Source organism: Apteryx mantelli, chromosome 2, assembly GCF_036417845.1.
Source record: "Apteryx mantelli isolate bAptMan1 chromosome 2, bAptMan1.hap1, whole genome shotgun sequence".
NCBI lineage: Eukaryota > Metazoa > Chordata > Aves > Apterygiformes > Apterygidae > Apteryx > Apteryx mantelli.
Window position 1 is genome coordinate 167754005 of NC_089979.1, and position 26448 is coordinate 167780452.

General features: G+C 45.3%; 1 protein-coding gene across 1 annotated transcript in view; it reads right to left on the reverse strand.

Annotated features, from left to right (window-relative positions):
* The window catches only part of LOC136991343 (obscurin-like), a 138135-nt gene extending 112038 nt beyond the window's left edge, over window positions 1-26097 (reverse strand). The window contains 10 exon segments of the mRNA XM_067292209.1: window positions 1406-1559; window positions 2324-2436; window positions 2979-3245; window positions 16682-16945; window positions 17165-17434; window positions 18656-18931; window positions 19742-20017; window positions 21859-22134; window positions 22422-22685; window positions 26046-26097. Coding sequence (XP_067148310.1) covers window positions 1406-1559; window positions 2324-2436; window positions 2979-3245; window positions 16682-16945; window positions 17165-17434; window positions 18656-18931; window positions 19742-20017; window positions 21859-22134; window positions 22422-22685; window positions 26046-26097 — 2212 coding nt within the window.
* Window positions 26098-26448: the final 351 nt, after the last annotated feature.

Below are 26448 nucleotides of genomic sequence, written 5' to 3' on the forward strand. Positions count from 1 at the left end.
GCTGCAACAGGATTTTGGGGATGCCAGAACTTATATGGGTTTTAAAAGAAATTAAACACATTCATGGAAGATAATCACCAAGGAAAATTAAACACAAGCCTCCAACCTCTGGTGTTACTACAAACCTTATGCTTTCTCCTAGGCATCTACCACGGGCCACTACTGGGAACTGGTTGCTGGGCTGATGGTTGAAGCTGCTCTTCTGTTATCTTCTTAAAAACAGCAACTGCACTTTTCATAGAGCAGAGAGTGGCAGATAACTGGATATGGGGCTTAAAGCAGCTCAGGATGTTTTAGCGCAATCGCTTTGAGGTTTTATCTGCCCTCGGCAGCGTGGTTTCGGTCCTTCTCTGCATGCTGCCCTCTCACACCTTCTCCAGTGTACCTGGATCTCCTAGGGCCACAGAGACCTCAACCAGGTGTTGTACAGCATGAGATGCTTTGCTTCAGAGCGCCTTCAGCTGGGCATGATCCCCTTTAACTCCACAGCCCTGCACTTACTTGTGTCAGAACCGATCCAGCCTCTGTTTGTTACTGCAGCCCTCCCCTTTCGGAAAGGAAGGCCCTGATAAACCCTGGATCAGCAACGGGACGTAAACCAGACAGCACTCAAACAGCAACCCATCCCAACCACAAAGGCAGGGAGAAAAAGGGAGTTTAGCAGAGCAATGGAACAGGACAGGACATTCATGAAGATACTGCTCACGCTGTACCCAAGTGGCCACAGGAGGACAGCATCTAGCAAGGAATAGGAAAGAGCTGGTCTATATTTTCAGATGTCTCCCTGGAAAGTAACATCTGCCAGGGAATACCAGACCTATCCATTCAGGAACTGGCCTTCAGCACTGGCTTGTCTCTGGCGCTTCAGAGGCTGGTGAGAAAATCCATCTGGTGCCTAAACAGCTGCACAGCACAGTACACAGAGGGAAAAGTGTCTTGAGCATAAAGCAGAGATGCAGTAAGAAATCGTGACACTTTCCTACTCTACCTTAGCATTTACAGCATAAAAACTGGGGCAGATCTTGAGATCATACCCAGAGCTTGTCCAGTTCCTACTCAGGTGTGACAGCGGCAGAAGCTGAACCAAACTGTGTGCATGCCAGCCCTCGGATCCCTGCTTTGTGCCAGGCCGTCTATTATTTGTTAACTTGCCAATCTAGAAACAACTTAAAACCAGAGAGTAGAACACACTTACGACAAGTGTAAAACTATGTTAGCATCTCTTCCAAAAACACTCATCCAGGGATAAAACAAGCACAGGACAGTTCTGTCAATATTTTCGCACTAGGAAGAGAACATTACTCATAACGAGTAACAGAGAAATGCACAAACTGCCCATGAAGCATTTCTTGCTGTGAAGCCGAATATTGCATTAGGGGTCATTTCCTCATTCAGTCAAACATACCGTGAACCTGTAGCGTAGCTGACGTCTTGTCGTCAGCTGCTTCACATACATATGTTCCTTGGTCTTCATATTTGCACTTGTGAATAATAAGGCTTCTCTTAGTTCCCTGGGAAATAATCCCCACGTTTTTACTTTGCTGAAGCTGCTTCCCATCCTAGAAGGGAAAAGGCCAAACCAAATCACCATCAACTATTCCATGTCTGCGCTGAGCAAAGCAAGCATTCAGATCTTTGCCTAATTCACCTGTCTCAAGGGACTTAGTGGGATTGTGCTTAATGTAACTTCAGCATATGCCAAAATTTAAGCATGGTGCAAATTTTTCAGGAACCACGAATGCTTAGAGAACATGCATCAATTATTGGTTGATCTGAAATACCTGTTTGCAGGCTCACGGCACTGTACAGGGTTGGCAATTAGCCCCTTAAGACATTACTTTGAAGAAATGCTATTATCTCCACTCAAACAAAGAATCAGCTGAGCTACAAGGAAGGTACGTGTAATGCCTGAGCTCATCTCCAGACTGTCAGGTGCAAAAGGAATCAAGGCTTCACCCTAAACCTCAATTCCCAACTTGGCTAAAAATCCTGGGTGAGAACTGCTACGTGTGAAGTGAATCCCAAGACTGTGCTTCTGTCGACAGCAGGCCTCCCACTCTGTGCAACAACAGTTCAGGAGTTCACTATAAATTCAAGAGGAGCTTAACTTTTAACCTGATAAATGCACTCAAAATGATCTGGTAAATAAATAACCCACAGAGAGATAAACTGTGCAAGTAAAGGAATATAAGGACAAGAGAGCCACATTAAGAGCTAAATAGCAAAGGCTCAGCCCCACGTCTCTTGGAAGTGAAATAAAAGGCTCTCATTGACTTCCAGGGACATTAGAAGTGAAAATGTCACCGTCCATTAAGTGCTGTACCTTGAACCACTTAACATCCACATTGGGCCTGGACAGCTCACACTCAAATGTGACCTTGTCCTTCTCAGTTACACTCATGCTTGACAAAGGCTTGCTGATTTTCACAGGCAGTTCTGCAAAAAGAAAAGGAAGTCCAGTTAATGGGGAATTAGATTTGCTAGAAGCATCTGGCACAAGGAATAACAGCCTATCTTACATGCTTAACATAACTTCTAAGTGAAAAACAAAATCCTGTTCTTTTGAGCACATTATCATTGGTTGTGCTGTTGACAATTACATTACAACAATCCTGTTAATAACAGAGGGACTGTTATGTAGTTGCCAACGGAAACGTGAGGCCTCAGAAGGCACTTGAAGAAAGCACAGCTAGAGCAGCTTCTTCATGAAAGACAGGACCTGTACCTTTCCTTTTTTTTTTTTTTTGATCGTTCAGTACTGAGAAAATTTTTAGGGTTTTATAACAGGTAATAGATTACAAACAACAGGTACAATGCACGAAGGGAAATGTGGTAATGTTGCAGAACACACTGATGTGCATAGCTTCAGAAACATCTTGTAGTCACCCGTTATCGCAGACGTGTCCAAAGGGATCCCACTGTGGCTAATGACCCACTTCCCACACCAATCAGAGCCTGAGACTTTGGGGTCTGTGTACCTGTCACATCAAGCCTCCCTGATGAATGAATGCCGTCTGCCTTGAAGGAGATGAGCCCTGCATCTTCAAGGTTCACAGAAGAGAGAGTCAGTGAATGTTTCTTCCCCACGACATCAACATGGACATTTGGGGAAGGCTTCAGCCGAACACCATCTTTCTGCCAGATTCCTTCCACGTCCTCGTGCGACACCTCCACCTCAAAGGTGACGGTCCCTTTCTCACACACTTTGACAGGCTGAAGACCTTTTATCAGGTTGATCTTCCTCACTGGAAAACAATAATAACCTTTGCCACTGCCTTCCTCCCCCCAGCCACTCTCTGCAGCCTCCTAGCACCATCCTCTTCTTCTCCTTGATGACTTTCACTTCTCTGCACGCTGTCTCTATCATGTCTGCACTCTGAGTGGCAGCAGCTGCCTGGGAGGGTAAGGAGTGGGGTAAGTTCAGGTCAAGTTCCTATGCTGCTGACCACGGCAGTACATGCAACCCCGGGATCCACGCCATAGGCTCACTGACAATATCGCACTGTCCGCAGAGAGGGACGGGTCCTGCAGGGAGCATGCCGCAGCAGGAAGCCAGCTTACGTGCTCTGAACCGGAGGAGTTCCTCTGTTGGCATTGACTGTAGGAGGACTGTTGGAGACCACAAGGCTTGCTCATTAACAGGCAAGAGTACGTGGCCTGTGGTGGGTGATGTGAAACTCCCCAAAGGGACATTTCAGCTGACTTGTAGATTCAAGCAGCATTCAGACATCTAAAAGACCTCAAGCGCACACCATGGTTTGCATGCAAAACTGGCTGCAAAAATATTAACATTTCAGCCTCAGTCTACAAATTGGACCACGAACATGTATGGCACACTAACCAAATGAGTTCCAAATCAGTCTGCGTAAATGGGTGTTGTGTTTAAAATGACAGATTAGCAGGGCAGGAATATTCCAGATAGGCTACTTGCTTGTGTTCTGCATTCTCCTCCTTTAATAGTAAACATTTTTATAATGAGAGAAAATGCGACTAAATCTTTTAATCAGCTTAATCAGTCTGACTTGTGATTAGTAGTTCTTCTGGATTCAAACTGATCTCAAAGATAACAACGACTGACTTCAAATGACTGCCACTAATCATTAATTTGCCTCAGAAATCTATTTTCAAGCTAAGCAAGTATTCACTGCAGATGACACTTCCAAGTCTTAGGTGGGAGTGGTTAACGAAGTTCCACTAACACTGAGAAAAAAGGATTTCAAACCCCAGAGCTTTGGCCCGCTTCATATAAGGATTTTAAAAGCAATTCACTGCATGCAGTGAACGTTCAAGATAATGAGCTTGCAGAATCAGCTCTTTCAGCCACATATTTAATTCAGCCCACAAGGTGTGCAGCATTCACTTCTTCCTACATTAAATCAAAGGGCCAGTAGCTACCCCCAGCACTCAATACTGAGTTTCTGAGAATACTGAGCATCTAACCTTCAAGCTGTCCTTTAAAAGGGAAGGTTTTGTGCTACCAGTGGAACACTGGAGCACAGGAGCTCTGAAAAGCTCTCCGAGCGCAATGGTAACAGGATAAATTAAGATTCGGAAAGCCACAGCACTTTGGGATAACCTGGTAAGATGAGGATTTCTGCATGAAGGAGCCAGCCACTCAAAGAGTACTCATAATCCCTCTTGATTTTCACACTAGATCATTTTCCAATGAGCTGCGGGACTCGCATGTCATGTTACAGTCGTACACATGAGAAATACGGCAACTGTAGCTAGGCAAGCACTCTCCGCTTACGACAGAGGGGGAAAGGTGGTACATTACCCTGCGCAGCCATGAAGTCATCCAGTTTGAAAGAGAACTGAAAACCTTTGGTTTCTGAGGCAGACAGCTAAGAATAGCCCTCAGATAGAGAAATTCAAATCTAACAACCCTGAATTCCCCTACACCTCTGGACTAATGGACAAGTTGGCATCAACAGCTGAGCGTGAACCTAGCTCCCTCCAAACCGTGCCGTGCTCTTTCTATTAATGCCCATTTTGCGTTTTCTCTGAATGACGTCTCTCAAGCCTATCCTCGCTGTTATCCATCCTGCATTGAAGCTGGCAATTTCCAGAGCCAAAAGCATGAGCTGTGCAACTCAGGAGAAACAGCCTGAGGTCCCCAACTCACAGTCTGTCTATAGCGCACAGCGTGGGGACACCTAACAGCTGATGGTTTATAGCATATGCTACGGGGAGCAGCAAAGCATTATGCATAATTGCATATTGCTCACAGAAGACCGAGGAGAGCAGGATGCCCCAAGGCACTAAGAGAGCAGTAAAGACTGCAACCTTTACAAGAGAACAGAACGCGAGCTACGTCCTGCAAGGACTTCAGGTCTCTAGCATGCGGGCAAGCAGGAAAGTCAATAGATTCCCAGTGCGGTTGCTCCTCTACATAGCTGATAAAGTGCCAGACCTCTGCCAGGATTAGGCTCCCAGTGTGCCTGATGCCATAGGAAAGCAGAAGAGAGAACAGATTCCCTGTTCCGTCAGAATTGGAGACGAGAACTGTAAAGTTTACAGGGAGGCATCTGGCCTACAAACAAAGGCAGCACAGTATTATTACTTTGAATAAAACAAACAAAAAGCCCTTCTTATCAGCCAATTCAGAAATGACCACTCAGAACGTATCTGACATGCCCATAGCCATCTGGAGCCTAAGATAAAGTTTACTGCACCTCTGAACATCTTGCAAAAAATATACTGAGACAAAAGGAAACTCCACTGTAGTCAGAGTGAAAGGCCTAAATCCTCTGACTCCAAATCAAGTTGTTTAAAGAGAATAATGAAAATACAAAGAAGCATTTTTGGACGCACTACTGGTCATTACAAACACAGTACTCGCAATGAACAGTCATCACCTTTGGATTCGACAGGCCACGGATACATCTAGCGCAGCTATTTCAAAATTTTTAGGACAGTACACCCCTATCAACTCCCCAACTTTCTCAGTACAGACACAACGAAATAAGGTTCCTCTAAATGCTGCTGCGTAAATATCACTCAGTAGACCAGCGTTGGACCACTTATCACGGCTTGAAAACTACAGTTCCATAGCCAGTGACAGCTTCTGATGAAAGAAATGTTTGGGGAAGAGTTGGATGAAAGGCTGTTAAATTCAACCCAAATCCAGTTGAACATGTCTGTAACTGTTCAATGTGTTTATGACCTCAAGTACCAGGCTACTCAAGGACCATGCTTCAGATGGCTCTCCCATGTACCAGACCCAACCTGTTTCCGAGGTTCAATCTCTCTCTGCTAATTGCAGAATCTACCACTTGTGCTCTATCAGATTTTAATTTATGTCTAAACAAAATTCTTCATTGATAGTCCAGCTGTCCCCTCTACCTATTTGGGTCACTCAAATTCAGTGATTCCCCCTCCAGAGTTCTTCACCTACCCCTCCCTTTTTATCTACCCCTCTATCGCTGCTATGGCCTTTCACTGTAGTTCTGCAGGAGTGCTTCTGCAGACACATCAGGTGATTGCGAGAGGTGCAGATATTAGCCTCCATGCCCACCATTTGCTGCAGTTGCAGTTAGTCATGAAAGAAAAAAATGTGTGTATAAAAAAAAAAAGCAAACACATGTTGGTATGACACTTGGCTGAAAATCAAGTAACTACAGCTGAAATATTTCACCCCAGAGAGGCGGTGAAATGACCCCCTGAAGGTAAGGTGCTATCCAAAACGGCGCATTCCTTTATCTTTGCCATTTCTAACATTTTCTCACCTCTGACTTTGACTTGGAATGTTAGTTTTTCATCCTCTGTTTCACAGCTATAGCTCCCTTGGTCCTGCTGAGTCACGTTCAAGATCGTGAGCTTACACTGTGTTCCCTGAGAGGTGACTACTAATTTCTGGTCCTGCTTAATCTCAGTTTGGTTCTTCTTCCATACCACAGCTCCATTTGCTGCTGACACCTCACATAGCAGCTCAAGGTTCTCATAAGCACTGACTATTAGTTCTAGAGTCGCTTGGGGCTTGTTTACAAATTTCCTAGGTTCCTCTGAAAGAAGTAAGAAAATAATAATAATAAGAAGAAACAAAGCAGAAAACATCTTCTGCTTTGACTCAGGCTTACTCAGCCTTACTCAGCACAAGGCTAAGAAAGATGTTACTCCTCTGCTAGTCACATCACCGTGCTGACTGCTCAGCGCCGGAGGAGTAAATGTATATAGGCACGGGTGGCGGGGAGGTGCTGTTGCAACATAATTGTGACAGTGTGTCATCGATGACGCTGAGCGTGATGATGTCACTGAGCGTGATGATGACAACGAACTACGGTTACCAGCCAGAAAAATCCTCTCCAAGTTACAGCAGAGGTGTCTGCACTAGGAAACTCACTGTCCAAGTTCTAAATCATCCAGAGAGTTGGTATCTGTTGGTTTCCTGTTTGGGAGCTGGGTATGGATGAATCCAGGCAAAAAAGCTGCCTCAAGCCTTGATAAAAAAGAAGTCTGGGATACAGAAATTCACGCTCATAGTCTCTTTAGGGCCTTTAATATATGTATACATATGAATAAACTATTCTATCATATATATGTGTGTGTATCCCTCTCTCTCACACACACACACACACACACACACATATATATATATATATATATGAGAATACTTTATTAACAATGATAAACCTCACCGCATTCAGTGTGACTGTTTCCATGAGTAAAATGGCAGGAGAATCAGTCCTCGACATGTAATTTCATACAAATAACACTCAATACGCTTTGGTCAAATACACGGAATTGGAAAATGCTTGTAATTGTATTTTCATTCTTCTGAAGTGGTGATTAGCTACAGTGCAAGTGGACTTCCTGATACCCTGCTCCTGTCTACCCTGACAAGCTATCAGCCTACCAGGTGCACACTGTGACATTAATACTTAGCCCTATGTCAGAAGAGAATAGCTTCTAGATAGATGTGGATCTATTCCTATCTGTAGTCATAACCAAAATCCACCTAACTAATGTGCGGTCATTTCTTGCCTCCTGTCTGGGAATCAGGCATGCATGCTGCTACAGAGCACAGACAAGGTGGTTTCTACTAACAGAACCGTATCTACACATAGCCATGAGCAGAATCTGGCCCAACATCATGAGATCATAAAGCCTCACAGGTGAAGTCTCTCTGCTTTATTTCACAGCTCCTGTGTCATCACAAACATAAATGTTGATGCCCCAACTTTCTGACAGATGCTACAAGCTCCTTCTCTCATCTTTAGACAACTGCTCTCAGTAACAGCTCAGTCTCGTTCCTCTGTCCCGCTTCCCGGCTCTTTCAAATCAAGCTGAGATGCATTCAGGTTACTGACACTTTAATCACCGCTCACTGTTTCTGATTTCAAGTAAGCTTTAGGGAACATGTGTTGACGTTCGAGTCCACAGACAGTTTTGAGAAGATCTAAGAAGTCTCTGAGAAGCTTGTTAAAAGTGACGAAAAACCTTCTTTTACGTATTTCGGAGCCCATATCTGCAACCCCTCGTTCACATGACCTGTCCCACTGGATAAATTCTTCCCCAGACCAGATCAGGGTACATGTGGGTAATCTCATTGATAAGACATTCTCCACTTTCAAGAGGACCAAGTAATATGTGAGTCACATCTGCCTGCTGAAACTGATCCTCACAGCAGAGAACTCGCAACTGCTCACAACTCATTTAGCTCCAGCGGTAGAGATTCCTGCTTTGATACCTCAGCTCACATCCTGCTGGCTGCATAGGCTGGCGCTCATATATATGAGCTGTGCATATGCACACACAAACAGCATGCATCATGTATGCAGCAACGATACAGCACTTTTATCCATTTAATTTTTTGCCAATGTATTTCTCAAGGTAGAAGCGAAGGCAACTAAGCGGAGACAGGTACTTTGTCTGTGAAATGTGAGAAAGTGTATCCAACACACCTTGCCACTCACTAACGAGCAGTATCTGATGAGCATGTCAGGTATTTCATACCCTTGACTCCACCACACCAGCGCTTGCCTGAAGAGCAAGCTGAAGGCTATCAGTTATAAGCAACCTTAGCTTAGTATTGCATCTCTTTTTGCAGCAACTGTTGTTTTCAGTCGCTAAGAAGTATCCCAAGGACAACTGGTATGCTGCACCCATGCCAGGCATGTGGCATCAGGGAACAAATATTTCATTAAAAATTGTAATCACTAGGAGCAATCTATTTTAAAAAATTAGATTACCAAGGAAGGATAGTCCCTCCAGAGTCCTGCTGTTCAAGATTAATGGGATAACTCATTACCATAAAAGGCAGATTACTTCCCTGCCCTAATTTCCTTCCTTGATTGTGCAGTGCTTCTTATCAGCACTCTGGAAACTTTTTGTGGTGAAATATGAAACAAGGTGGAAGTTGTCCTAGCTAGTGTTGTTAACAGGCTGTAGTTCAACCCCTGTTCACCAAGAAGTTCACAGGGATTCACAGATATTTTGCAGATATTGATTTTATTTGTCTGAACCACGTGATGTGTTGTAATGGGAGCTATAGGGGGGATCCACTGAACCTACATTCAGCCATCAAAAATTTAGGTACCCTGTTTCAGGTAATCATGCAAACTCCTTCTACACTTGATGTGTAAAGGCAGTTCCAGAAAATATATATATTTTTTAATCTGTCCTAAATACCTCTCATCAGATCATAAACATTGTCCTCTGGGGGTACCTTTACTCTGCATCAACCAGTTCAGATGGATCCTAGCTGACTATTTTAGAGCAATTTTCCAATAAGTAAAGTCAAGGACTATGAATTACACCCAAAGTGAAATTGCAAAGTATTGGATTCTCAACCAAAGAGAACTGGAGGCATGATGCAACGTGAATACTTGAGCAAACAACAGCTGGAAACTGGAAGCAATTCCTCTAGCTCAGTACACCCTCTAGCAATCCCTCAAGTCCAGTGCTTTGCTAGATCAATCAGCCCTGCTGAGTTTCTAATTAATCTATGGAGAGCATCATAGTAATATGGATGTACAGGTCACAAGCACGTAGCTTTGCATGACACTCAACCGTTACTTCTCTTAAATTGTATTGCATTGCAGCACGTAGACACACTGTGAGAAAGTTTCACTGGTGTTTCAATGTGTATCTTGAGACTTGGTAAAAATTAGGCTGAAAACGTAAGCCAGAACACTACTTTTAGAGGAGAGGTTCCCACCAGGCTACGCAAATTGAATCAGCTGAATTTCACAGATACTGCATTTCAAAGAATTTCTTGTGCCATCTTATACTCCGGCTCTGTCCTGCACTGGAATACATCAGTGGCAGGCATTTCCCTTTTGGACTTGACCTGATAGGCACGTGCTTTACACGTGCTTTATGCTGATGGGCACGTGCCATCAGCTAATGGCTTCACTTGCAGTACCTAAGGGAGCATACGTAGCTGTCTCAGAGATCACAGTGTCCTTTAGGAATAACAGGAGGTGCTTGACTGTCTGCATCAGAAGTTAAGCTTGTCAAAGGAGGACACAGGACTTTCACAGTAAGACTTTAGTACCACTTCAGTCAGGAGGTTCAAAGACAGCGTAAATGGTGGAGCAATTGTTAAACTGAAAGAATACAGGCCAGACATGGCTCTCAGCCTGTCCAACAAGTGAGGTGGTTTGAGTCATGAATCCAACCCTAGTAAAGCCTTGAGCTGACCTGAATACATAACAGCATGGTTATATTATTTGCCTGCATTGTGGATTTGAATAGGGTTAGAGCCTCTGAAATAGTACTATGCAATCCTGGCCCAAAGAACTGGTAATCTAAGAAGTAACAGGTATAATGAGCCAAGTCCTGAGTGTGTAATACAACCTGATCCCAAATTTTGATCATGAACTTACCTGAGACTTTTAAATCAAAAATAAGAGTGTCATCTCCAGTTTTGCAGGTGTATGTTCCCTCATCTTCTTTCGCCACAGCTGAAGCCACAAGCTTATGCAGTTTGCCCTTATCTTCCAAAGTGAATTTCTTGCTTGCTGTGATTTCTTTGCCATCTTTGTACCACTTAACCATGATGTTGGCTTCAGAGGTCTCAGAAACAAATTCAGCCTGTTTTCCAGTGATGACTCTGATAATTCCTCCAGTTTTCTCTTTATTTATGAAAGTTGCAAGTGCTGAAACAAAATACGGACACACAGTGCTTTGAGGAATTGTGTGGACACGAATAAATACATACACTTATATCTACATTAGGTATTAATTTATCACAGGGCCAAATATGCATGTGTATGGGAAAGTGCGGAAGAATGTCGAGGAGATAGGCGATGGAAGCTAGCCAGACCGTTCCGTGGGAAAAGGAGCATCAACAGGACATGTTGACCCATAGCCATGTAGCTGGGCCTATGCCAGTGTGGTGTGCACCTGGGCTTTGACTCGAGATTAGCGATGAGCTCAATGTGCCCACTGCGCATGTGTGTAGTACACAAAACCCACGTATAGTGCCCCCCCCCGGTGTTCCTCGCCATGGACCGACGCTCAGCGGTGCCAGGGACTCTCCCGCTCCTTTATTGCCTCGATCGGGAAATCGCTGGGGAACCCCCGCTCAGACGCAGAGGTAATAAACGCTCAGCATTGACCTTAGTGTGCCTTGTGTTTGTGTATCTGTTCCTGCTGGGAGTCCAGGCGTCGCCCCCGCCGGAGCCTTACAGGCTCCCAACCCTTGGCGGCTTGTTGTAAAATTTTCCAGTCATGTGGTTCCCATTTCTCCTGACCATTCTGTTGTAGCACGGGGAACGCCAGTGCTGTGGGGCCCTCGGACCCCGCAACAGGCTTCCATTGTCCTTCTATTATAGCGTCCTTGATAATACCACTCCAGCAGGACTCCCTTGGAGGTCCGGCGAGGGGATTCATTAAGCAGGGAGGTACTCCTCCCTCTTTCTCTTGCGCCTGCAGCTCCACTTTTTTCAGGCGTTCCGATAGCTCCTGTAGCACTCTTACGGTTTCTCCTGGTGACGGCGGTACTTTATTTCTGGTGCCAGGCGTGTTGTCCCCCGAAGACTCGCTGGACGAAAGCAGTGGGGGGTGCTCTGATGGAGTCTGGTGTGAGCGGGTGGTCTCGTTGAAGGAGGGTAGAGGCGGCCGCTGAGGTGGCACAGGCAGCGGCAACGGTGGGTACAGGGGACTGTTGCTAGGCAGCGGCGGGGGAGGAGCGCTAGGAGGGGGTCGGCACTCCTTCCCGCCCGAGTCTATGAGGTCAGCAAGGGGCGTGGCCACCGCCCCTCTTTGAGCCTCCTCCGGGTGCACTTCCGCGTTCGCCTCGGAGCTCGGACCGGCCGGCTCTGAGGAAACCTCCGCTTTCTGGGACGCAGCGGGTGACGGCGCTGTCGATGCCTCCCCCTCAGAGTTCTCCCGCACCCTTTGCAGTGCCTCCCCGACGGACCGGCACACTGCCGTTAAAGTCTCTAGTACGGTGTTCCAAAGTGCGCAAACAGCTCTTATTGCCCTCTCCTCCTTCTCGCCTCCCCCAATCGTCTTCTGCCACATTGTCTCTCCGAAATCTCGCCATTCCGATACGGAAAATAGCATATGGGTGTCGGAAAAATGACCCCATTTTTGCCCTAGCTTAATCAATCGGTGCAACTGCTTTTCCGGGGCGTCAATCCCTCTCTTAGAGAGTATCCCGGCGAGCAAGGTGGCAGCAGCATCAGCCTCCATTGCTGCTTCCTGAGAGGCAGGGAGCGACCCCGAAGACCAGTGTCTGGTTGGCTAGCGGCATACAACCAGCACTCCTCTCAGCCGTACAATCCCCACTCCCGTCCTCTTGCTGCTTACCGCAGTCTCGGAGCTCTTATCGGTAGTCACGGAAGTAAACCATCCTCTGCTACCAGATGTCGGAGTGGGGGGACGGGCCCGGAGTAATGATGAGTCTCAATATGAGTATGGTCGTTCTCCCTTTATTAGAGCTTACACAGAGTATATATAGACAGGCGATAGAGCATGTGCTAGCAACAGCTGTATGATTGGTTTACAGTCTCTGTTCACGCGCCTAAAGCGAATACATGATTGGTGCAAAGTTGCTGTTCACGTGCAGGGGCTTGTCGGCCCCCTCCTTGACTTGTTTACCACTACTTGCCTTCCCCTTTTGTAATGGTCTAGGAATGTTCAAGGACAGTTCACACAGCCGTGGGATCCTCCCTCCATCGTGAAGACAGGATTGCTCACTTCTAAGAGATCATGCCCCTTTTCACTTAACCATTCTTCCACATGCGGGATCCTATCCAACTCCTCTCCCAAGGAAACCACACTGGCTCCCCGTTCACGGTCCCCTCCCGGGCCTCAACTGCATAAGCACAAATTTGCCCCAAGAACGTGTTTGGAACCTCACAAATGCGGGAAGAAGCTCATTCTTTCCTTCCCGAACTAAGACACCAACTCTCCCGGCTTTTCTCTTTGAAGTTGCATCCATTCCCGATTTCTCATCTCAGTTAGCAGCCGGTCCCTAACCCTTCCCGGTTACCTTGCTCACCAAACTAAACACAGTCTACCTGTGACAGTCTAACCTTTCATCTCGGTTAACAGATATTCCAACCTTTCAAACAGTGAATGGGCTGCGGATCAAACTGCAGTTATTCTGGAGAGGAAGGGAAAGTGATTTTCAAAAACGTCAAGTAAATAAATAGCAATTCCTAACTCAGTAAGTTACCTCCTAGGCATAGCCTCAGCTTGTATTGTATATAGGACTGAAAAAAAATCATTTTTGCAAAGGTCTGTCTTTTATAAAGTAGCAGACAGTTGGGGAATGATGGAATTTTTACCGGATTTAATAGACTGTATTTCATGTCAAGGGATTTGAAATTTCATACCCATGTTCTCAGTATAATTTCTGCTGTAATTAACTAACCTAATTATGCTTTTCCCTGCTGAATGTTTATAGGTATATCAGAGGAAGGATCACTTTACCCATGACTTACATACTTAAGCCTTCCTCAAACATCTCCTCCTTGTCACAGTTGAAAATAAAGTATTCACACAGACAGGCTGTTGGTTTGATCAGCTCAGTTGTTTTTAGGCTCTCCTGACATCCTAAGATCAGGATAGAGCCTTATCTTTTGATTGAGCATCTTTTATACTGGAGTAAATCAACATAGTTTCACATAATTATTCCTTGTTTACCTAGCACTGTACGCAGGCTCAAGCCAAAGAGTATCAGTCCAGTCTGGTGTTTAAAAAAAGGTCATCTAAAATCAGGCTTCTCAGTCCAAAGCCAAGCACCAAGTAATAGTAGCCCAGTTCCCCAGATTGTGAGCATTTAAAAAGCTTCTGCTGACCTCAATATAAGCTCTTATGTATTCATCTAAAAAAAATAGGCCATGGGCTTAAATGCCAAAAAATGGAACATAATTTTAAACTCATACTTTTTAGAGTTTTGCTTGTGCTGTAAAGCAGAGCGAGAGCTCTGGAGGACTTGGATATAGAATGCATATGTTCTAATGATATTCTTGCATATGGCCACCTTTCCTGTTGCATCCACAAAAAGAATCTCTTTTGCCCATTACCGTGGACTTCTTTGTCCCCGACATAAAATTAATTAGACAGGAACATTCCCTGATGCAATGAGGTGTTCACGGTTCATCTCAGATCACCTTGAGTTTCAGTCACTGCACAAAACAGTCTCAGTCGATCAGTGGAGCTACCTTTTATAGTGACACTAAGCATAAGGGATAAGAAAGTCTGGGAAGCACAAGACCCAGAATGATCTGGTACCAATTCCCCCTTCCTCCCTCAGAGTGGGAAGTTTCTAAACCAGAGTCAGATACCCATTTATGCTTACACGACTCACCTTATCCAAAACAGTGTAAAACACTGTTGGTAGCAATCAGGATTAACCAATTCCTTTCTGTACAAACACTCTTCCATCACTTTCATTTTTACACTTGGCTATAGCAACAGCCAGTGCCTACAAACAGGAGTAACCGAAGCTACAGCTAGTGGTGATGAAACACCTTGCTGGGAGGAAACTGGATATCACCCAGAGTCTGAAAAAATGCTTTGGGGTGCAACACGTGAAAGAGGATGGAGTAAGACATTGTGAACATGGAAGTGCTACACTGCTCTACGCTCTACAATCCCAGTTCATCCCATTTAACAGAAACAGTAAGCCTAAGTCTAGTTCTAAATCAGGATCTCAGTCCCCCGTGGTTCCTCAAATAGCCAGTAGAGAAAGACACTTCACAGCAGGGGCATAACCAAAATACATCTGCACTAGCAGAAAGACTAAGGTGGATTAACTTGAGGAATGACAGGAAATCACAGGTGTCCTCGAGGAAAAGCAGCTTTTAGCTATAGGGCACATGCAGCTGCACAGAGTCACGAAGCAAAGGACAACGGCAAAGATTCCAGCCTCATGAGAGACTCTTACCAATTATTTCACGAGAAGTCCTGCAGCAGGAGTTAAAATTAAGCAGTCGGTATGTACAAGAAATCTTAGAGAGGGGAACCGTAAGGCTATTCTAGAGCTAAGCAGATTAGAGATGAGTTACAAGAGTTTGCTTACTTTGCAGAAGTTTTTGCTTATATTTTCCTGGGCTCAGATTCCTGTTCATCTGGGTCTAACCACATCCAAAACAACAAAAAGATGATGCTGAATCACCCAAATCCAAAAATTCCCCATTATTTCAGTGCAAAGTCACAATTACTCAGAACTTAACCTATTTTAACCTTGCCCTAGACCTCTGTGCACTGATGAAAATCTAAAACAAAGATCTGAACCAATGCATCAAATCAGTCTCTTCATCTTGTGTAAAGGTATGTACTCACACCATCCAAAAAAAAAAAAAAAATCACAAAAACATGAGGCTGGAAAGACCTAGAAAGATCATCCAGCCCTTCTCCCCTGCTCTAGGACGTGCTCAGCTCTTTATGTAATTCCAGACAGATATTTCACTAACCTTTTCTTAAGCCCATGATGGAGGCTCCAAAACCTCTTCAGATGATTCTATTCAGTCATCCAACCAACAGAAAGCTTTTTTACTGTACAACCTGGATCCTTCTCATTGCAATTGAAGCCCATTATTTCCTGTCATTATTTCCGCATGGAGAACAGATTGTTCCCTTCCACTTTACAACAGCCTTTTAGGTACTTGAAGTCTGTTATCAAGTCCTTCCTTACCTATTATTTATGACTTAGACAGCACCAATTGGTGGCAGGGGCTTTAAAGACAAAATTAGAGAGCCCTTAAGTGCTTAAATCCTGTCTTCATTTATCCTGTAACAAACATGACAAAAGGATGTAGGAAAGAGGATACAAGTACAGAGCTACAGCCAAGAGACCATTCGTTTACTTGAAAGGGCAGCACCCACGGATAGAAGATTTGCTCTTGTAGTTTTTCTAACCCTGACTGACTATAAAGAGACATTCTGAAAGAGGTGCTTTACAGAGGAGAATTAGGGCAACAGATGGCTGAACAGGGAATGGCTTGCTAAAAGCCCTAAGATGGAGAAAACAGAGTCAACCAGAGAGGGAGAAATTTCAGAGGAGGGAGAAGAATGAGCTAGGAGGCTTAATGGTCGACAGCATGACTGAAAGCCGGTGCAATGAGATGGAGGCAACAAAAAGCAGCCAGTTGTTCCTTTTGTACTGCCCTTGCTTCCACCTTCTCTCAGTCATTTGACGGGTAATTGTCATGGAAGAGACCAGAATCCATCTCCAAACCCTATCCAGGGGAATTACAGAATGGGAAACCGTTCAACTTACTTTCCACATTGATCTTGGCTTGGGTCTTGTCATCAGGACTCTCACAGCAGTAGAAGCCCCTTTCTGCGAAGGAGATGTTCTTAACCACGAGGATATGCTTCGTTCCCTCAGCTTTGATCTCTATGTTTTCACTGGGCTTCAGCACAATTTTGTTCCTCATCCACTTCACCTCTGCAGCCTTGGTCAGCTCAACCTCCAGGATCACTGTGTCCCTCTCTTCAACTGTTCTGGGCTCCAGTTTCTTCTTGAATGAGACTGGGGCTTCTGCCAAAGGAGAAAGATATTAGCAAAAACGTGCAGGATCCAGAAAACGGGCTATCGGGAGGAATTAAAATAGTGGCCCATGCATTCTGGGCATCTTTATTTAATAAACTGAAAGCAGCAATCCCCTACTACGAATATAATCCGTCAAGGGGAAGGCCATATAAAGCAGAGATCACAGCATCAGTGATAGCCTGTCAAAGGGACATTATTGTCTCTTACCTCGCACCCTGAGGTTGGCACTGCTTTCTACACCCTCAGCATTGGCAGAGATTTCAGCTGCGTCTTCCACCGTCAGATCAGTGATCGTCAGGCTGTGGTTGGTGTCACTCTGCGAGATCACATACTTCTTGCTGGCTTCAATCTTGACACCATTCCTGTGCCATGTAACCACAGCATCACTGGGAGAGACGGTACACTTGAACACAGCCTCTTTTCCTTCTTCAGAGACCACGCTGTTGAGACTCGTAATGAATTTCACCACTCGGGGAGCTGATGGAAAGGAAGAAAACACTTAGGAGCATGTCTTTGAGACATGGGGTGAACATGGTGTGAGACAAACCAGAGATGTGGAAACTTAGGGAGATTCCTCTGACATGGAATTTTGTTATTATTAATATTATTCTGTAGAGCAATAACAGTGCCTTAAACAGGCTTTGGTTTTGCCTTTCTTTCTTTCTCATCTTTTACCAAATGAGATCATCTGTTCTTTCACATCAGAGCTTCATTTGCCTGACTAGATAAAAAAATCTGTAGAGGCATAAGCCCCATCCACCTTTGTCTCTTCCGTCCCTGGAGACACAGACAGTGGAGTTAAACGAATCCAGGGCGTGATTCATCTCATCCTGAAGTAGATGTTTCAATAGGTCAGATGAATTCTGACCTACTAGCAACCGTTCCTCTCCACTGACTCCAAAGAGAGCTGAGGGGGTGCATCCCAGCTGTAGACATCTTGTGTGGATGTCTGAGGAGAAAGGAGATGAACCCTAGCCTGTGTGCCTCTCTGCCACTGCACTGCACAGCACCTTCCTTTCTTTGGCTGGACTTTATGATGCTCTGCTGTTGGGGACAGTAAAGGGATATAGAGTTATTGCCTGGGGGCAGATACTGCAGCAGTGGGCCCAATTAGCCCTTTGGTCCTGGACATCAACCCTCTCCTCTCTGTGTGAGCACCAGCTGCACCCCATCCTTCTGATGAGACAGTCAATTTAGAGCCTTAGCCTTGATGAGGGAGCAGCAACCCTGTGCACTGTCCCAGGAACAGAGGCGACAGTTTAGGCCCTGCTTCCCCCAACAGGACCAGCTTACAAACGTTACCCTCACACAACATCCCTGTACATCTTCCTCATCAGCTTTGTCATGCTGGAGGACAGAGTGGGGAAGAGCTAAAGCCCTGCCCGCTCCCCAGCCACTAGGCTAGGAGGTGATAGGAATGCTGTGATGACTGTGGAAAGCAAACACCAGGAAAAGCACCCATCGGAGGCCTTCTTGTTCCCTTGAGCGAAAGCCCAGCAAAGGACATCAACTGGGTCTTTAGAGGCAGGAGGAGCTTTGCTAGCCCATGGCATGGGAGCCACAGTAGCAGCAACAGCAGTTCAGGTCTTGAGCCTAGAGCAGTTTTAGGGGGAGTTTGGACTCCTTCACCTCCATCCTCCCGCGAGGGAAATGGAGCTGTTAGGCAGGGACATGACCTGGGGGCAGCTGCCTGCTCACCTTGCACTTTCACTTGGAATTCCTGCTTGTCATTCTTTGTGCAGCAGGTGTACACAGCAGTGTCCGTGCTCTTAGCCAGGTTCACCGTCAGGGTCCGGGAAGCCCCCTCACTCTTGATCTCATACTTCTTGCTCGCCTTGATTTCTATTCCATCCTTCAGCCACTTGACTGAAGCAGTTTCAGGCGTTACTGAAGTAGTCAGAGTGATGTTTTCATGTTCTTGAACAATGAGGGGCTCTTTCTGGACAACCTTCTTTTCAAATTTGGCCTCTGGTTCTAGGAAAGGCATTAAAAAAGACAAACTATTAGCTTCATTTCCGGGTCCTTAACCCAGCAATATTCAGTTACTGTCTCTTCTCACAATAGGGTTCCAGTTCATGGCATAATCTGTAACAACCCAGGAAATATGGATGAATATTTGTGACTGGTATAATCTTTTGCTGAGAAAATAATCTGTCAGGTAACTCAGAGCTTCTGCTTATAAGAGGAGCCAAGAAAAGGAAATGCAAATATACATTTTATCTGCCACTCATAAAATGCTTCTTTCTTAGTGGTAAAATTACCTATATAATCTTTCTTCTCTTATTTGGATGATTCTAGATCTAATTAAGAAGAAATATTAATATGCTAATCCTGAATTTACAGCCTCTTTTCTTATCTGTTTGCTTTACTCCCATTCTCCTCTACCTTGTACAATGCTTTGCCCCAGAACAGGGCGCACACAGTGGCAATCTAGTTTTTCTTAGCAGCCTTTCCCCACAGCTCTATTTCTGTGCTTTAAAACTTCCCACTTCCAGCTCATTTTCAGCTACCCATCACTGGAAAAGGTTGTATGATAACGTGTGTGAAGGAGATGATAAACAAACAAACAAAAACTATTTAGCATCGCTTTAGCCAAGGAGTCTCCAACCAGTTTCTCCTCCTCAACACTGCTAAATTCAAATGGCCAAATTCATGTGCAGCATGGTTCACAGATATTGCTCCAGGAGAGATCGTAGCTGCACCGTGGCCATTAGGTACAGAATAATCACTATTCATCTTAGCCACCCAGCAAAGCTGCATAACATGCCCAAAGTGAAAACTCACCAGTAACTCCAAGCTTGAAGGTCAGCTTCTGGCCTGCAGCCTCACAGATGTATTCGCCAGCATCTTTCTTCTCCAGCCGCTCTATAAGCAGACGACGGGTTTTGCCCAGAGTCTCGATTTGGAATTTTCTAGAGGAAATGAGCAGTTTTCCATCCTTGTACCATTTCACTTCAGTTGTGTCCTCTGCTACCTCACAGCTGAGGCTGGCACTTTCTGTCAGGACAGCATGCACCTCCTTCTGGACCTTCTCCTGGTCTATAAACACAGGTGTCGGCTCTGAGTGCAGAAAAAGGAGAGAATATTGACAGAGGGATTCAAATGAGGCCATCTGTGTGCACAGGCCTGGAAAACATCAAGGTTACCACTTATGTTAAAACCAAATGTCTTCACTGGACAGTATCTACCCTTCTGTGTGAGCAAACTGCAACGTGGAAATTAGGGGAGTAAGAGTCCAGGAATGGAAAGGACCACTCCCACGACTGCAAGCATGCAAAACATGTCAAATTCAGAAACTTCCACAGAATATCTTTCCTGCACATCACCAACCCCCCCCCCCAATATCTTTTCATTAAGACCTACAGTGAATTATCAAGGACACAACTGTAACATGTCATAGCAGAAATGATGGTCTCCTGGTTCACTTGTCCATCCTAACCCAACACAGTACTGTTGGCTTCTGGAACACTCTTCATAGTCTCTTCCACTGTCACAGATGTGACGGTCAAAAGACAAAGGAATACAATTTCCCTACAGCAGTCAGTTAGCCCAGGACTGTGGGCGGCAAGGTACTCAAGCATGTCTACAACTTCAACACTCCCTTCAACATCACACGCTTAGAACAGTTTGGGAACCTTCTGAATCCAGTTCTAAAAGACCAAGTACTAGGAATCTTTCAAGACAAAGGGGCATTTAGCATCTAGCAGAAGTGTTACAAGCATCTCAGAAGGTTAGGACCTCAAATACACAATAGCATGAGTTCAAAAAAGTGCTGAGTTTTCAGTCCATCTCTATAAATTCTGCTGTTAAAACTGCAAATGGCAGAGCACATTCCAACCTCTCAGTTTTTAGAACTGGGTGTGGAAATCTAACAAGGAAAGGATTTTTGAACGAATTTCATTTCAGGATTGAAATACTACAACAGAAAAGCACATGACCAAGTACTTCTGTGTTTTCCAGAAAATATGTTTCTGAGGAGAACTTTGTTGTGGTAACTAGAGGCTTTACAGCTGGATGCAGAAGAAACAGATGAAGCAGAATGCAGAAAAAAAGCTGTTTAATTGCTATCTAACTAGCCACCTTGTTTTCTAACAGTCTGGGCTAGTTTTCATTTAATCTGTACTTTTTTACTGATTAACACTCATCAAGCCTCAGCAATTCCTCTCACAGTTCAACTGGTTTCAGGCTCACCACTGCTAGTCCAGCACTATGCTCAGAAATGCCTGTGGCTGGAACAGCCCAGGTGAGTACCTCTTCATCACTCTCTTTCCAAATTTCTTCTGAAAATTCTGAAAGTCTTTAGTCCTCACACTGATGGTTCTTAAGTTATTCCTCCATTTCTTGGCTGGCAAAGCCAATCCTTTATTCCTTGCGTGTTTTACGGATAGTCTGTTTTACTTGCAGTTCCAATACAGACCGATCAAGCCTCACACAATGAATGTCAGACTCGCTTATCTGATTGTGACTTCCTACTCAACGGCATTGTAAATGGGGTAACGTGCTGCTTGGTGGAGCTCATGTTACTCCTCCCTTGACATGCTTCATGCAAAATGTACACTCCTATCACACGTGCTTGTCTTTGTCAAGAGGTTCAGTGCACAAGAATCACCCTTTGGGATCCCAGGAATGGGAAAGATTTGAACAACATGCTGACTATTATTTCTATTCTATTCATTTCTGCAATTATTATTATATAGACTACTTAAGAATGTGACAAGCCTTTGTGACATGATAAAACCAAATATTTCAGTATATACCAGACCCAGCACACAGCAAATCAGATAAACTTTACAGACTGCAGTAGAGCCCAGACTATTGCAATTGGGTCATTGTGTAATATGGAATCACAATTATTATTTTATTATTCTCTACTGAAATTTTGAAAAGAGTATCAGTCTTACCCATGACATTAATCTTGAAGGTCAGTTTCTGGCCAGCAGCCTCGCAGGTGTACTCGCCAGCATCTTTCTCTTCCACCTGCTCCACCACCAGCTGCCGCAATTTGCCCTCTGACTCCACCTTGAACTTCTTGCTTGAGGTGATCAGCTTCCCCTCCTTGTACCATTTCACCTCGGTCCCCCTCTGGGCCACCTCGCAGCTCAGCGTGGCCTTCTCTTTCAGGGCTGCCTGCACCTCCTTCTGCACCCTGTCCTTGTTTGTAAACACAACTTCTGGCTCTGAAAAGAGAGATTAATTCAAAGTGCATCCCTGAGCTGAAGTTTCCTAAACTCTGTATCATAGCTCACAGGGAATACTGGAAACCACCTCTCTGGCTTGACGATATCCATCTAAACCTATCGGAAGGACATGTGGATTGTGATTTTTTTTTTTTAAAGAATCTTTTAGCTGCTTTGTCATTAATCACACAAAGATTTTATATATATATATAAAATATATATATATCTATATCAGTTTCCTAAATATTCAAGAAATAGGAAGGATGGACCAAAGAACTTTCTCTCACCTGTGACAACCATCTGGAAGAGCACTTTCTGGCCAGCAGCCTCACAGGTGTACTCGCCAGCGTCTGTCTTTTCCACCTGATGCACCACCAGCCACCGTGCTTTGCCCTCCGACTCTACCCTGAACTTCTCACTTGAGGTGATCAGCTTCCCCTCCTTGTACCATTTCACCTCAGTCTTCTCCTGGGTCACATCACAGCTCATCAAGGCATTCTCTTTCAGGACAGCCTTCACCTCATTCTGCATTTTATCTTCAAACACATCATCTGCAAGATTGCAAAGAAGGAAAAATTACACCCAGGCCATCAGGGCTGCATAAAAGAATGACAGGATGGGCTTTCAAGTTTCATTTCCACCTTGGAACAGAGTTCATGCAAGGTTAGACATGTTTCCAAACAATTTCAGTGAAGCTGCAGGTAGATTTTAAGAAACCTATGATGCTTTAAAGCTTTGTCTCCAAGTTCCTGTTGTATGGGGTTTTCAATGGGAGATTGTCTGGTAGGTTATGATTTAAATAAACCAACTGTAAAACGAAAAAAAGGCTTATTAAGAAAATGCTTGTGGAAGCACTGGCAGGAACAGTTTGCTTCCAAACAGCACAGTTCCTGGCTGCTGCTCACTTGGACAGCAAGCAGGCTGCCAGCAGAATTACGGTGCCTGATCGCTAGGTGTACACCAGCTTTCCTGCACATGCTGTGCAGGGTCAGTCTCCGCAAGCCAAGCAGGGTGGGCACTCTTGGGAAGAACGACACATTCTGTTCACTTGCAGAAGAGACCAGGCTGCATGTTCACAGCAAACAGCACCTGCTGCAGACAGGATCATTCATTTGCCAACGCTGTCCCCCTACCTGGGTCTAAATTGTTTTTGGAAAAAATGGTAAGGGTTATGAAATAGCTGCATAACATCTGGACTACCTTCACAAAGATTTATATGGAGTTGTGTCCTTACGGAACAGCGTAACTTCCAGGATATATTCTACAAAATGTGTGCTACTAACAACAGGATAAAATCAGAGAGTCATAGAATAATTCAGGTTGGTAGCAATCTCTGGAGGTCATCCAGGCCAATTTCCCCACTCAAAGCAGGCCAAATTAGCTCAAGCTGCTCAGGGCCCTGTCAAGTTCTGAGTATCTCCAAGAATGGAGACTCCGCAACGTCTCTGGGCTCCCATTTCAGTGCTTGACCACTCCCATGGTGAAAAGGTTTTCCCTAATATCTTATCGGAACAACCCATGTTCCAGCTTGTGTACTTTGCCTCCTGTCCTATCACGGTGCACCTTTGAGAAGAGTCTGGACTCATGGTCTCTACATCCTCCCATTACATGACTAGAGAATAAGATCTCCCCTTTGGCCTCCACCTCTCCAAGCTGAACAAATCCAGTTCCCTCAGCCTCTCCTCATATGTCATGTGCTCCAACCCCCTATTATCATGGAGGCTTCCACTGGAGTTGCTCCAACAGCCTTTTGGATTTCCTGATGTAATAACTGGCAAATTTCTCTACCAAGCAGACATTGAATTAACAGAAGTAATTTGATTTTAGTCTTGGTTTTGGTATATCCTAAGGACATCATTTTAAAAGTTGGGCATAGGAAATAACCTTGGATCTAGTGACCATAAGACCATCTACTTTAAAGTGAACGGAGGGATTAACAAAAATATCTTTATAATACACTTATTTAAAAGTGGCAAACTTGGTTGAATTATGAGAACTGATCAGTGAAGAAAAGAGCTATTTGTTCAAGACTCAATGCGGGATCTGATATCCTTGAAATCTTCATCACAGTGGAAGAACAGAAAGGAAAGGACTGGCCGGCTAAAAAGTCGCTGAACTATCCTCTAAAATCCTTTATAAGGCAAAACACAAATAAGGAATGGAAGAAAGCACAGCTCTGCAAAAAAACTACGTCTCTGAGGTCAAGAACTGTAGCGGTAAAGCAAGATTTGCCAAAAGTCAGGCTGGATCCAGGCTTGCGAAGGAAGTTAAAATAGATAGCAGGGGATCCTTTAACACTAGAAACAGAAGTGGGCAAGGAAAGAAGTGGGGCAATGATGCAAAGAGGCTGGGCTTCAGGTTTCAGAGCTCTTTGTATCACACCTCTGAAGACAACTAGCAAATTCCTAGAAAATATTCTCCTATAGGCTAATTTGTTCCCTCTGGACCTCACCCTCAGCCTAGGTAGATATTTTGCCTGCAGAAACAAACCAATAGAGGTTATAGAGCTACTAATTAAACGAGTGACTCCTAAGTTCACATGTTATGGTTCCATTGCAGACAACTGCCTTCAGTGTGAGGTTTCAGTTTCTCATTTGACTTTCCCTTGGGTGAATACTACTTGTTCACACAAAGTCTAGTCGGTGCTCTCACTCGGTTGTATCTTTAATTAGCAGCAGGGCAAAAAGACAGGTGATCTGAGATCACAGAACTCTGAGGGTCAGAAGAGGGTCAGAAGATCCATTTTCCAGTTCTGGTTCTAGAGCACACTTCCTCTGCGGTCTTGGGCAAGAGCCTCAAGGTCCCAACACTTCTCCTTTTAAAATAGCCAATACATAGCCTCTTCCATAACCTTTGCCACTGCCTTCCTCCCCCCAGCCACTCTCTGCAGCCTCCTAGCACCATCCTCTTCTCCTCCTTGATGACTTCCACTTCTCTGCACGCTGTCTCTATCATGTCTGCACTCTGAGTGGCAGCAGCTGCCTGGGAGGGTAAGGAGTGGGGTAAGTTCAGGTCAAGTTCCTATGCTGCTGACCATGGCAGTACATGCAACCCCGGGATCCACGCCATAGGCTTACTGACAATATCGCACCGTCCGCAGAGAGGGACGGGTCCTGCAGGGAGCATGCCGCAGCAGGAAGCCAGCTTACGTGCTCTGAACCGGAGGAGTTCCTCTGTTGGCATTGACTGTAGGAGGACTGTTGGAGACCACAAGGCTTGCTCATTAACAGGCAAGAGTACGTGGCCTGTGGTGGGTGATGTGAAACTCCCCAAAGGGACATTTCAGCTGACTTGTAGATTCAAGCAGCATTCAGACATCTAAAAGACCTCAAGCGCACACCATGGTTTGCATGCAAAAGTTCGGTGGTGGCTAAAATCCTAGCTAGAAGGCAAGGATCCCAGACAAGTCTGGAGGACACTGTGGGCAGAAGACACAGAAAAGCAGAAGGAAAATGGGTAAAAACCCGGGAGGCACAAAGAGGCAGGGAGTGGGGAACTGAGAGTTTGGGGTAAAACAGAAGAGGAAGAGCTGTGGGTGGAGGCAAAAGCAGTGGGACGGCTGGGAGGAAAGGGGAAGGACAAGGCGAGAGGACAAAATCATCAGCTCCGGAGCTGGTTGCCCGCTTTGCCAAGGGTAACCGCACCGCCGTAGGCTCCGTTACGGTGGTGGCATCCTCCCCATCACCCATGTTGGCCACGGGTGTCCCCGTTCATCCCTTCACACTCCTCGTGCTCCTCTCCCAGCCTGAGAGGGGGGTGACCTACCTCGGCTTGACACGCCGGAGAGCTGCGTTGATGCACGTTCCCCGCTACTGAACACGTCAGCCCCACTGGGACGTCTCCAAAAACCCTCCTTCATCTGCAGCTGGCTGCTCCCCTGCTTGCAGCAGTGCTAAGGAAAACAGAGATACCTCCATCCTCCAGCTGAGAACTTGGGGGTGAAATATTTGCCTGATGGTCCATGTGTGTCTGGTGGACTATTTGCCTGAGAAAGCTGGAGAAAGGAAAAAAAAAAAAAAAAAAAAGCTTCCCTGGAGCATAAAAAGGATTAAAGAGAAAAGCAATTTTTGCCGAATTGGGGCTCCCGGGCGCTGCAGCCTAACGCAGTGGAGGCGTGCAGCCTGCGGCTCCCTGGGGAGCAGGGCTGGACGGGAAGGCAAGGGGACGGACCGTGCGTGTCCCAGCGTGCGGTGCCGGGCGCTGGCCCTCTAATCTGGGCAGGGTAACCAGCGACACACATGGTTCGTGGGAGGAAAATCCCCCGCCACCAGCACGGGCCAGAGGAGGGTGCAGGGGACGTGGAGTTGGGGCGGC